The sequence below is a fragment of the Pezoporus wallicus genome, unplaced genomic scaffold, assembly GCF_028554395.1.
Source record: "Pezoporus wallicus isolate ANWC-B61680 ecotype Strahan unplaced genomic scaffold, APGP_CSIRO_Pwel_v1 contig_3817, whole genome shotgun sequence".
In the NCBI taxonomy this organism is placed as follows: Eukaryota; Metazoa; Chordata; class Aves; order Psittaciformes; family Psittacidae; genus Pezoporus; species Pezoporus wallicus.
The window spans coordinates 9,988,009-10,000,000 of record NW_026635157.1 but is presented as its reverse complement, the minus strand read 5'-3'; the positions used below and the strand labels follow the sequence as shown (position 1 = coordinate 10,000,000).

The 11,992-nt window shown below is 40.4% G+C and overlaps 2 protein-coding genes across 7 annotated transcripts in view; one reads left to right on the top strand and one right to left on the bottom strand.

The window, feature by feature from the left end:
• Positions 1-11,992, top strand: part of AKAP7 (A-kinase anchoring protein 7) — an 87,334-nt gene that overhangs the window by 23,182 nt on the left and 52,160 nt on the right. For all 5 annotated transcript variants that reach the window (XR_008972079.1, XM_057408617.1, XM_057408606.1 and 2 more), the window contains exon 6: positions 2,023-2,135. Coding sequence is in view for 4 of the 5 variants with exons in the window: in XM_057408617.1 (XP_057264600.1) it covers positions 2,023-2,135 (113 nt within the window). In the remaining variant the exon portion in view is untranslated. The remainder of the gene's footprint in view (positions 1-2,022; positions 2,136-11,992) is intronic.
• On the bottom strand, positions 6,435-9,701 carry MSH5 (mutS homolog 5). 2 transcript variants are annotated; one of them, XM_057408593.1, is made up of 2 exons: positions 9,564-9,701; positions 6,435-8,963 (listed from the first exon to the last, which is right to left on the bottom strand). In XM_057408593.1, exon 2 carries the CDS (start codon positions 8,960-8,962, stop codon positions 6,533-6,535), a length of 2,430 nt encoding a protein of 809 aa, XP_057264576.1. In that variant the 5' UTR covers position 8,963; positions 9,564-9,701; the 3' UTR covers positions 6,435-6,532. The 2 variants fall into 2 exon arrangements, with proteins under 2 accessions (XP_057264576.1, XP_057264568.1); XM_057408585.1 differs by having other exon boundaries at positions 6,435-9,078; positions 9,564-9,695.

The window sequence follows — 11,992 nt, the reverse complement described above, 5'->3', positions numbered from 1 at the left end:
TTGAAGAAGCAGCAAACATTTATTTGTAGTCTTCTATTTTGATATGTTAATAAAGTTGTTCAGAAGCATTCGTGTGCAGAGCTGCACAATAGCTTAATGGGGCTTCAGTTTAAATTTAGAAATGTTCCCCACAGGCACAATTTAAAATAATACAAGTAGGTAAGCTGTACTTGTGGATAGATATATAGCTGTATCCACAGATAAATAGTAGGTCTACGCATCTAGGTATGTAGTGTATAGATTTAGATATATAGGTCTATAATAGATCTATATATCAGTTATGCTTGCCTGTACATGTATACGTACCTGGGGCAATGGGTAGAAAGAGAGAATGGGCATAAACTGAAGCACAGAAAGGTCCCTCTGAACATTAAGAAACACATTTTTACTGCGAGAATGACCAAGCACTGGCACAGGTTGCCCAGGGAGATTGTGGAGTCTTCATCCTTGGAGATACACAAAACCCAACCGTAGTCCTGGGCAGCTGGCTGTAGGTGGCCCTATGTGAGTAGGGAGTTTGGACCATATGTCCTTCAGAGGTCCCTTCCCACCTCAACCATTGTGGTAGGTTTTATCAGCATCTGCCACGGTAACATAACCCCTATTACTATTGTGTAAATCCTTCACTAGTTTTAATCTGGTTGTCCTTTTGGCATCCTGTGAGTTAGAATAAAAGGTTGGGCTATTTTTTTTAGTAAAATACATTAGCATCTTCGAAGTGGGGAGTGACATTAAAAGAGAATTTTCAAGTGGGCCTGTGTAAAAGATGGCATTTGGGTCTGGTTTCCTTGGCTTCTTTCAGAATCCCAACTTTTGCATAGCCTATGGAGCCTAAGGTTATAAATCATATATGGCAGAGAAGGTGAAGTGAATTTTGATCTCCAGGTCCCAAATGAATATTCTGAGCTGCTTCTAGAACTTTTCTGTTGCAAAGTAATGCATAAGCTTGTAAAGTCTCTTCTTAAGTGTGATGTCAAAGTAGCTCACTTAAATAGTTAACTATAGAAAACAAAAAATGGTAAGAGTAAGGATTCAGGAATGACGTGTTACAGAAGCAGAGCTGGCAGACTTATGCTAGCCAGCTTTATGTGCTGTATGCCCATTCCTTGAGCCTTCCTTTTTTTTTTTTTTTTTATTCAGCCAGCTATGCTGTTCACTTTGCAGTGTAATGTATTTTCTTCCAGCTGGGAGAATAAAGCACCAGATCTTTTTGTTACAGTTGAACTGTCAAGCCAAATAACACAGTTAAACACAAATAGATGGTTATAGTAGGGTTGATTAAATTCATGTGATAGGATTGATTATTTTTTCCCCCATTTTGATTTTAGTTCAAGGATAGTGTGAGTCAGCTAGACCTACAGCTGCTGGAAAATTGGAAGTTGTACTTGCAAGTAAAAAAATGGGTTTCAAGATATTTCTGTAGGCAGATAAAAGTATACATTCAAAACAGTAAATTAGCTTGGAAGGCAGCAGTGAAGCATAAAAAAAAACCCAGCAAACAAAAAGCATCAGCATACCTGGTATGTTCTCTAATTCTGCCATGTAAATCTAGGGCAAGAACTCTGAGCTTTCAGTTTCAGATTTCCTTTGGTCTGAGTGAGAGGTTATCCAAATATACATAATAGAATTCGCCACAGAACAGTGCTTTTGAAGAGAGATAATTCTGTTAGATACTCTTGAGTTTTCCTGAAGTTTCCAAAGCTTCCAGTGAGAGTACCTCCTGAACAGTTCTGTCATGTTCCTATTTTGGTAGCAAAAGCAGACAGCATGGACAGCTTTCTACTTGCCATTATTTCAGTAAAGCCAAATTTGTGACCTATATTAACTGCAAATATAAGACTATTTTCCATGTGAAATAATATGTACATTTGAAGTTAACTAGAAATCTCTCTGCCTTTTAAAGTACTCATCGTCTTGTTTCTTCTATGTGGAGTGGCTGTAACTGATATTACAGTTGTAAGCACATTTTTAAGCATTCTGTCATGCAACATCTTTGTACCTCTACATTTTTTCTTCTCTCAGAGACTATGAAGAAGATATTTCAAGAAAAGGGCATATTGGCAGGAGAAGAAAGAGGTTTTAAACCACATCTGACCTTCATGAAGTTGTCAAAATCCACACCACTACGTAAGCAGGTGAGCTCACATTTCACGCGGCTCAGCAGCAATCTAGAAAGTTTTAATTTGGAGTCGAGGAAAGGAATTGCTTATGCAATAGCATCATCCTTTCTACTTTGTAGCCAGCTGAAGAGGTAAGATTTTATAATACTGGAGTTTTAAAGAATAAAATAATCAGTACATCTATCATACACCTGTATTTTACCACTCTTGATATTCTTGGTACTATTTTCTGTTTTTGTTAGGCAAGACCACAGGATGAAAGTACTTGTTCAAAATTACAGAATTATTATGAGGGTATAGATCATATGTATGCAGTTTGTTCGGATACTTTTGTTTTCTTCCTGTATGGGAGGAAATAAGCTAATGAACAGTGGAATTTGTATTATATATAATAGGCAGACTGTCAGTTCAGTCTGTTGAATATGGTTTGGTGAATTTCAGAGTAGGGATAAAACACATCTTCCATAGTCTCTCTTGCAGGTACTTATTTCCTGCCTATTTATAAGCTTTTTGTAAAAAATACACGAATACATTAAAGTAGGTTGTGATGATAAATATATATGAGCAATACTAGTGTATCTAGGATTTTATTGCATACTAATTTAACAGAAATACTGTATTATTTAGCATAAGGTATATCCTTTTTTTTTCTTTTCTGACATTATCTAGAATGTTTAACGTGCTCCTTTAACATTGACCAGGAAAATAATTTCCAGGGAAAATAAATAAGAATTGAAGTACATAATGTAAATATTTTGAGGTGTTTTTTTTTTCTTTAAGTATTAAAGAAAAACACTTAAAAATTTCATTAGAAATAGCTCTAAAAATGCTGAAGGTGCACATTTTAATTTAGTACTGTGAAATCAGTTGAAAGAAGATGCTGAGATCTGAGAAACTTCAAGAGCACACATACCTGCTCTGAAACAGAAATAAGGACTTTTCCACAAGTTGTAGGTGGTATATTATAGCTACTAAATTTGTAAGCTCACATAAGCTTTTGCTTGTATTAACAGTTGTTAACACTCATTTTTAAAATCCACAGCTCTTCTACAGTATTGGCTGCTCAGTAATATACCTCTGGTTAAAACATCTGAGAAAGCCAGGGTGGGGGTTTTGCTGTTCTGTTTCTTGGTTGGTTTGGGGGGGCTGTTTTTTTGTTTTGTTTATATTTTTCTACCTTGCATGAGCTATTAGTCAGGATGCATACTTTCTGTGTTCTGATGTTTACTACTGCTGACAGAACCAGGTCAGTGTCATTACAAATCATCTTCCTGAGTCCTCCATAATGCTGGATAATGCAGCAGCTATGGTTTTATAAAGATACACTGTATAGAAACATACCATGTTTCTATAAATAAACCTCTAAATTTTTCTCTTGTCAATCCACTGTCAGGCATAAGCATTGGTGTTTGCTATCTTTTGTTTTATTGTATCAGTGCATTTAGTGAGATAGTTTTATGCATTTTCAGAAAATAATAAGAGCATGAAACAAAAGGCGTAACTATTTTGTAATATGTTTCAATATAATGTCTAATTACATTTTCAGATCATACAACAGTATGAAAAACAAGAAAGGGGGTGTGGATGAAGATTACATGAGAAAGCATAAAAAAGAGCAAACAACTTAAAAGTTGTTGAGTATAGTTCACAGCTACCGCTTTATAGCTATATTAATATTTTTTAAAATGTAAGTTTCCTTATTTGAATCAATATTAAGAAATTCTCCTCATAATGGCATCTAAATCCCACCAAAGTTATCTTTGAAAAGAAAAATAACCTGTTTTTAAAAACCTTAATATAGCTAAAAGAATTTTTGAAATGCATGTATTCTGCAAATATTTTAACTTTCCCAAACTGTTAATATTATTTACAAAGCAAAAAATTTGAGAATTTAAAATTAGTAAGTATCTTAAGAAATCAGCTTTCCACTTTGAAGACACAACACTAAGCTAAAAATGGTAAATGCAAAAAACTTGGAAACAGCCATTTATAAAGGGTAAGAATGTGAAATAAAGTGGTTTAGAGAAGAGTTGTGTGGGTTACTATACTCCCTTCAGCTTCTCAGCTTAAAGAACTTATTCACCTAGTCAGAAGTGGGAGCAGCTCATTCTTCAGGCTTAGTTGGGCAATTCTGAGATCAATTGTGCCACTGGAAACTTCCCCAAAATAAGGAGATACAGTGTGCTCCTAGGTGTCCTTGTGGAAGGACGCAAAGGGATATAATTTACTTGCACATGTTCAGCTGTTTCCCCAGTTGTTTGAATGGTAAGAATCGAGTTAGCATCATCTTCTATTCAAAGAACCTAGTGAAATACAATGAAAGAAGCAACTGGAGTTTTGCACTTGAAGATAACATTTCTGTTCCTGCTTCTTCCCCTAGCCTGCTGTGTGGCCTCAGGTTTGTCACAACCCTTGTGGTTTTCATTCGTCCAGACTGCTGTTTACCTCAGGGCATGTTGTGAGGCACACTTGATAAATGCTGTATGACATTTGGATATCCTTTGATATACCTAGTACTGCTAGAACTGCAGATACTGTGAAATGGATTTCATAAGTAGAAGATGACTGACAGCTAATGACAGCATGTGCTTAATTACTATGGAGCATATACTTAGCCTATACAGTGGTTGACAAGAAAAAATACCAAAAAATATAATTTATGAATACTTAATGTATCATATTCTTCTGTACTGTATATCTTTAGAATGCTGTATGTATAATTAGTAAAAGAGAATATATTAGTGAGAAAAATCCATTTGTATTTACAACACAAGTGTTGTACATGGCCTGATTCACTATTACCATTCAGCTTCAACAGTAACATCATAGGGTGCTAGGTACTATTTTGGAGACAGTATTATTATGATTGCACTGGAAATAGCAATAACTGCATGATTCAGTTATTTATTCTTGTATTTTTTAATGTAAATTATGTAAAATTTTTGCCACTTAGTTTCATATATAGATAACATATAAGTTATTTAATAACAATAATAATAGCAATAGTAATAATAATAGTAATAATAACAATTCCTTCATCATGAAGGAGGGAAAATTCCACACTGAATCAAACCGAAAGCAATGTCTCCAAATTGAAATCTTTCTGCTGTGCAGTCACATTTATCTTGTTGCTGTTTTCAGGTAGACATGACAGATGTTTAATACTGATAATTATGAAGGTAATTACTTTCTTTGCATGTAAATCTTCTCTCAGTTTATTTGACATTACTATTTTTGGCTTCTCGAAATCAAGGATAGCTGAAGAGAGATGTAGTACATCTGCTGATGTCTTTTATTAGCCATACTGTAAGAAGTTACAGCAAGTTTTGGCAGTCAGACAGTAAGCTAACTCATGTCTCTTCTGTCTTATTTAGGTAAGGAATCTCAGGCACTTATTGCAGGAATGGCTGTTACTTCTGTTGTACTTAGATAATATGTCTCCTGCATCATTAATTTATCAATGAATTTTTGTTGCATGTGCATGCATCAAAAACTGTGTTCAGTAAAGATGACAAGAGAAGTGAAGGGACATCTTCCCCTTCTGGTATTACTCCTTTAATATTAAGTTTTACTCAATACTAAAAAATAGAATATAGAATGTGAATTTCTGTATTACATTCCTAGTATACTTTTCAGTTTCCTAGATTTGTAATTCTGCTTTTATTTATACCCATATACATAGATACATAGCTGTACCATATAGGACCTCATGAGAAGAGAGTGATTCTCAGTATAACCAAAACACTTCTCCTTTATCAGTCCCTGCTGGTTATTACCTCCAGAATTATTTTTACAGTAGCTCCTGGGATCTCTGGCATTTTAAACAGGAATGCTGGCATAAGAAGAGCCACAGAGCTCATTAAATCTCTCTGTATTTACATTTATCAGCCTGTAGATCAGTGGTTTGTATTGTGACAACTGTTACTTGCTGATATGGGAGTCTGGGGCACATAACTTATTTGGAATCTTAGATGCTGATCCTAAAATGGCTGAAAGGATCCCTTTGGCACAATACAAAGCAATAAACACTTTGCTTTCACCGTGTTATGAGATCAGCAGAAGTGTTTTGTGATTTTTCTACAGTATTATTTTAATCTGAAGATCTAACAAGGGCAGAAAATGCACAAAGTTGTTGACTCCATGGCTGGAAGAGGTTCTTAAATTCTCTTCTTTCAGTCTTCCTGCTTACATATCATACACCATATTGTAGAGATATGTAACTACAGTATTTGGTGGGGTTTTGTGTTTGTTTGGTTTTTTTTTTAAAAAAAAGGTCGTAACTATAGACAGTATGTTACAATGTAGTACTGTAGTGTGAGGCATTAGTCATAGCGATCATTCTTCAGATTACCAAACTCTGACTGAACATGGTAGACATTATGTTATCCATGCTTTTACACACACCACACTTGTTACATGACTGAGGCTGCAGAAGGCAGCACCTCTTTACACATGAACTCTTCTAAATCCACATGGGGATCATCAAGATCTAGGCAAAGAAACTTTTCCACAACAGATTTGCATTTTTCCATCCGTTCATCTTTTGAAGGATCATCAATACGTTTGATAGCTTTTCCATTGCGAATCAGTTCTGACACTTCCACTCCTCTTTCAATAATTTTGGCTGGCATTCCTGCTAATGCAGCAATGTTGGCAGCATGACTAACAGTGGACATGCCCTGTTTGATCTGATAGAAAAATATCAGCTCATCTCCATCTTGGTGGGTCTCCATGGTCAGGTACTCCAGAAGAGGTGTGTCAGGCAGGAGTTCTAGCTGCATTAAACTGTGAAAATTAGTGGAGACAAAGACCTGTGGACACTGCGTTCCTTGTCTGATCCAGTACTTCAGGACAGCAGCCAGAAGGGACAGGCCATCCAGTGTGTTGGTCCCTTTACCAAACTCATCAATAAGTACCAAGGATCTCTCTGTGGCATTGTTAACTGCCTTGGCAACCTGGTTAAGATCAATCATGAAAGTGGAGAGCCCTACAGAAACAGATTCCCTAGTGTGGATTCTTGTATAAATCCCATCAATTGTTCCAATCTCTGCCTCTGCTGCAGGGACATAACTGCCAATTAGAGCCATGAATACTATAAGACCTACTTGCTTTAAGTAGACACTCTTTCCAGATGAGTTGGGCCCTGTGATGATCTTTATGCGTCTGGTGGCCTCTCCACTGTTCACAGGGTTGGCCACAAAGGTCTTTGCACATAGTTCCATGAGTGGATGTCTTCCATCCTTGATGTGGAAGCCATGGCGGTGAGTAAAGCTTGGCCGGCAGTAGGCATTCTCCCGGGCCATCAGTGCCAAAGCCAGAAGCACATCCAGATGTGCAGTATACTCAATCACACTGTTAAGCACTTCAGACTTCTCCAGGATCTTTGTCTGCAGCTGGTGCATAATAAGTGTTTCCTGGTCTCGGATCTCACAGTGCAGGTCACCCAGCAGGCTGTCTAGCTCCTTAGTCCTAGCACTTCTGTAGTGCAGCTTATCCTCTGACAAGAACATGAAGTCCAAGCCTTCAATTTCAAAGTCACTCTTATCCACCATACTTGGCAGCCGTGGAATGGAGAGAAGGAACCCAATCAAAGGAATGTAGATCACACAACAGGAGGGAATATGGTTGTCCAAGTCCTCCAGTTCTTTTCGTGCCACTTCTGTAAGGAAGTTTGACAGGCCCATCAGCTTTCGTTTCTTCTCATCAATGGTGGGGTCCACATTGGGTTTAACAGTGAAGCGGCTCTCTGAGATGCTGCCTTCAAAGTCCACCACTTTGCTGATTAGACTAGCAATGTACTGCAGATCATCAGTGAAGACACGTGAAATGGTCTGGAAGAGTTCAATAGTTTTGGGCAGAGAGCGACATGTATCTCTTAGACACACCGCACTGCAAGCTGTCTTATAGAGTGCTTGCCAGTCAGTAACTTTTGTGTGAGAAAGAGTCATTCTTTTTAGAATAAGAGGCACATTTTTAATATTCTTGAGGCAGCCTTGAAGAGTGAGGACTGTTTCATGATTCTGAGCCTGCAGGAAGAAGTGGATAACATCTAGCCGTTTGTTCAGCTCTGTCAAGTTCCGAGTAGGTCGTGTGAGCCACAGCCTCAGCAGTTTTCCTCCCCACTTACATCTGCAACGGTTTAAAATTCCATATAAACTGAATCCTTCTTTTAATCCACTGGACAGCTTATACACGGAAGGATGGATATCACTTTTAAATATCTGCAGGACACTGTAAGTGTCTTGGTCCATATTCACAATCTCTGACAGCACAAACTTTTTAAAGGCCAGAATAGGAACTGCAGTAGAGCTTTCTTCAAGCTCAACTCCAACCCTTCTCCTGTCTAGAAACTTCAGGAGTCCCCCTAGGGCTCGTATCATAAGCGGGCTCTCAAAAGGGATGACTGAGGACAAGTAGAGAATTTTCTCTGTTGCAGTCATATGAGATGGGATGAATGGAAATTGCCTAGATAGGATCCGTTGCTTGCTGACCTCTAGGCCAAAATCTGTGTTAGGAAAAAGGATAATTTCTGGTTTTCGTATGTCTGTATCACCAGCAGTAAGGTTGGTCAGGAATTTGGCAATATTCTGATCCTGTTTTGCACTGGTCACTATGCACCGAGGATTAATTTCCCCAATTACTTTTTGCAGTAGCCTAAGGTCTTCATTATCAGGTATGTCAGGCATGAAGTAGACTGAGCAATCTTCTGTATCATAGTAAGTAATTGCAAGCTGCCCTGCATACCACATAACAGACATGTGTGTCTCAGAACACTCTTGGTCCTCTTGTTCAGGCCCAGGCAGTTGCGGCAAGGCACAGTTCATGGCTGATGTGGCAGTCATTCTGTTGGAAAAAGACATTTTTGTTCATAACTCATCCAAAAAGTCCTGAGAAGTAACTAACTGACAACAGCAGGTTAGCACTCACTCTTTCATCCCTTGAGAAATTGAGATGCTACCTGCAATTAAAGATACATGTTACCTGTTTGAGTGCAAAGATGCAGCCAGTAACTGCTTAGAAGCCATCTTGCTTCCAAGCAAGGTGTAACTGAGCTAACTACCAGCAATGCTGGAATAGTTCTACAGTTTGTTTTGTTTTGTTTTGTTTTATCCATTATTTGTCTAAGTATATATTTGCCTAAATACCAATAAATACAGTAATGTACATGTACATCCACACACTAAATCATCCTCCCTCAAAGGTACAGGACGCACGTGTGCTGACCCCTGCCCCTCACAACAGTACATCCACAGAAACTGTTTTTCAGGGTCCTACCCTAGGATTTATGCAGTACCATCACATAGTGCCAGTTTCTGTACAGGTTCACAACTTCTATAGATCAAGCTGCAGGGATCAACCATGCTGAACAGTTTTCCCTATGGAATCCATATCGCATCAGCAACCCCTTACAGCCCTCACCCACTACTTTCCCACTCCGCTCACCCTCCTCACCACAGCCGGGCTGCTCGACTCGGCTGCTGCGTCTCCTTGCGGCCAGCAGGTTCTACCCTGCCCGCCTTCCCCTCCCGCTTCGGGCCGGCTTTCGGCGCTCAGGGCGCTGGGCTCCCCGCCCCCGGGCCCAGCCAGGAAGGCTCCGCGCTGTGGCGCTGACCCCGCCCCCGCGGCCCTGCCAAGCTGCCCTAGCCGCCCGGGCGCCCCCCCGCGGCCGGGGCCCATGGCAGCAAGCCCCTGCCGTCATGTGGGGAATGGAATCTCGGCCTCACTTGCAGCCTCCCAGCCCACTCTTATGCGCTTCAGCTCCTCCTGCCAGCCCCTGCCCATCCCTGGGAGCAGTTCACTACCTCCTTCCCAGCCTCTTTGGAGCCCTGTGCTGAGCACAGAAGGGAGAGGAGGTGGTTAGAAGCAGCCCCATGAGCAGCCCAAGCGTGCTGCCCGCAAGGAACACCACACATCCCCTCCCGCTTGGCCTCTGCACTGCCTGCCAGCACTCAGTGGGACCCTTGTCTGTCCCTGCCAATGCTCTCCTTTTTCAGCCATTGCAGCTGCTGTACTTCACTGAACAAGCTACTTCAAGCAACTCTAAATGAATCTTCATGTGCAGCCCTTGCCTTCAGAGAGCTGGATGTGTGGTGCTGAAGCTGGGAATTTTGGCTGTGGCATCTGGTACATGGAAACTGAAGCTGCTGGCAGGAGGATGTTGGGTGTCTCACTTTCCAGCTCTGTAAGGCCTGTCACCACTTGAGCCTTCCTGCCCCAGGTCCCATGAAAGGGCGAACACTGACTGGCCACTTGCTGTCAGCAGCTATTGGGCACTCCATGCAGTTGGAGGGTTTAACTGCAGGCCAGGGACAGCAGGCTGCACCTACCTACCTGCACACAGAAGAGGCTCAGACAGGCAGGGCAGGGCTACCAAATGCTGTCTCCTTGCTACCCTTCCAGTCTTGCAAGAGCTCCATATATAATGCCTTTCCAGGCCCATGCTACATAGCCATGTCCCTTTAAAGGCATCCGTTCACTACAACATTTCCTCAAGAGTCAGGTGTCTTCTTCCTCCTTTCCAGCTTCACAGTGGCCTCTCAAGTACTCTTGTTTCTCACCCCCCCGAACTACAGCATATCAGCATCTATAGCTTTCCCATGTGGTAACAGCAACTCTCTTTCATCTGTACTGTGCCAGACCCTTTCAATTAAGAAATGAACCGTGACTTCTCCGTGCACCTGCATTGCTTCATCCTTTCACATTTCATTACAAACAGTGCTCCAGAAACTGCTCCGAGTTACTAAAAATAGCTCAGTTTTGCCATGGCTGCTTTTCCAAATACCTTTCAGCAACACATCACAAGCATAACTCATTTTCTGAGCATTCAGCATTTGATTCACACCTTGCCAGTTTTTGACAAGCAATATCCCAACCTATCATAAATATTTTTTTTTTAATTGGAGTGATTTTGGTATTTTCCTCATTTTGTTCCATGCTACTCAAGGCTTCACATTTTTGACAAGTGTTCTGCTGCCTGAAAAGGCCTTTTTTATTACTAATGCGTGTATAAATATATTTTAAAAAAATGTCAGCCAAAAAAGGCAAAGAATGATGATTTAATGTCAGAATAAGTTGAGTACATAAGGACTAATCTAGCCATAGAATATCAAATTTTAAATAGTGGCAATGAGGATGGAGTTAAGTGTGTACTTCCGAGATTGTGTACCCGAAATAAAAAGCATCCACCACTAGATGTCACCGTTTCAGAGATTAAGGAAACGGAAAGACTTCTGACCTTCACTAACTTAGACTTTAGGGGCCAAAAGTCTCTAAATTAGACTTTCTAAATTAGTAGAGGAACAAATAGGCAGGTACTTACTCAAGCAAAGTGCCTCTGAAGTCAGTAATTTTGTACCTAAGTAGAAGCCCTGTAGACGTAACAACACTGAGCCTATCTTGCATAAGAGTAACTGTAAATAAGCACCACAAGAAATGCATGGGTGTGATAGTGTTCAGATAAATCACAGAATCCCAAGGGTTGGAAGGGACCTCAAAAGATCATCTAGTCCAACCCTCCTGCAAGAGCAGGGTAACCTAGAGTACATCACCCAGGAACTTGTCCAGGCGGGCCTTGAATATCTCCAATGTAGGAGACTCCACAACCCCCCTGGGCAACCTGTTCCAGTGCTCTGTCATTCTCACAGTAAAGAAATTTTTCCTGATGTTCACATGGAACCTCCTGTGCTCCAGTTTACACCCATTGCCCCTTGTCCTATCACTGGACATCACTGAAAAACCTAGCTCCATCATCCTGACACTCACCCTTTACGTATTTGTAAACACTGATGAGGTCACCCCTCAGTCTCCTCCAAGCTAAAGAGTCCCAGCTCCCTCAGCCTCTCCTCATAAGGGAGATGTTCCACTCCCTTAAT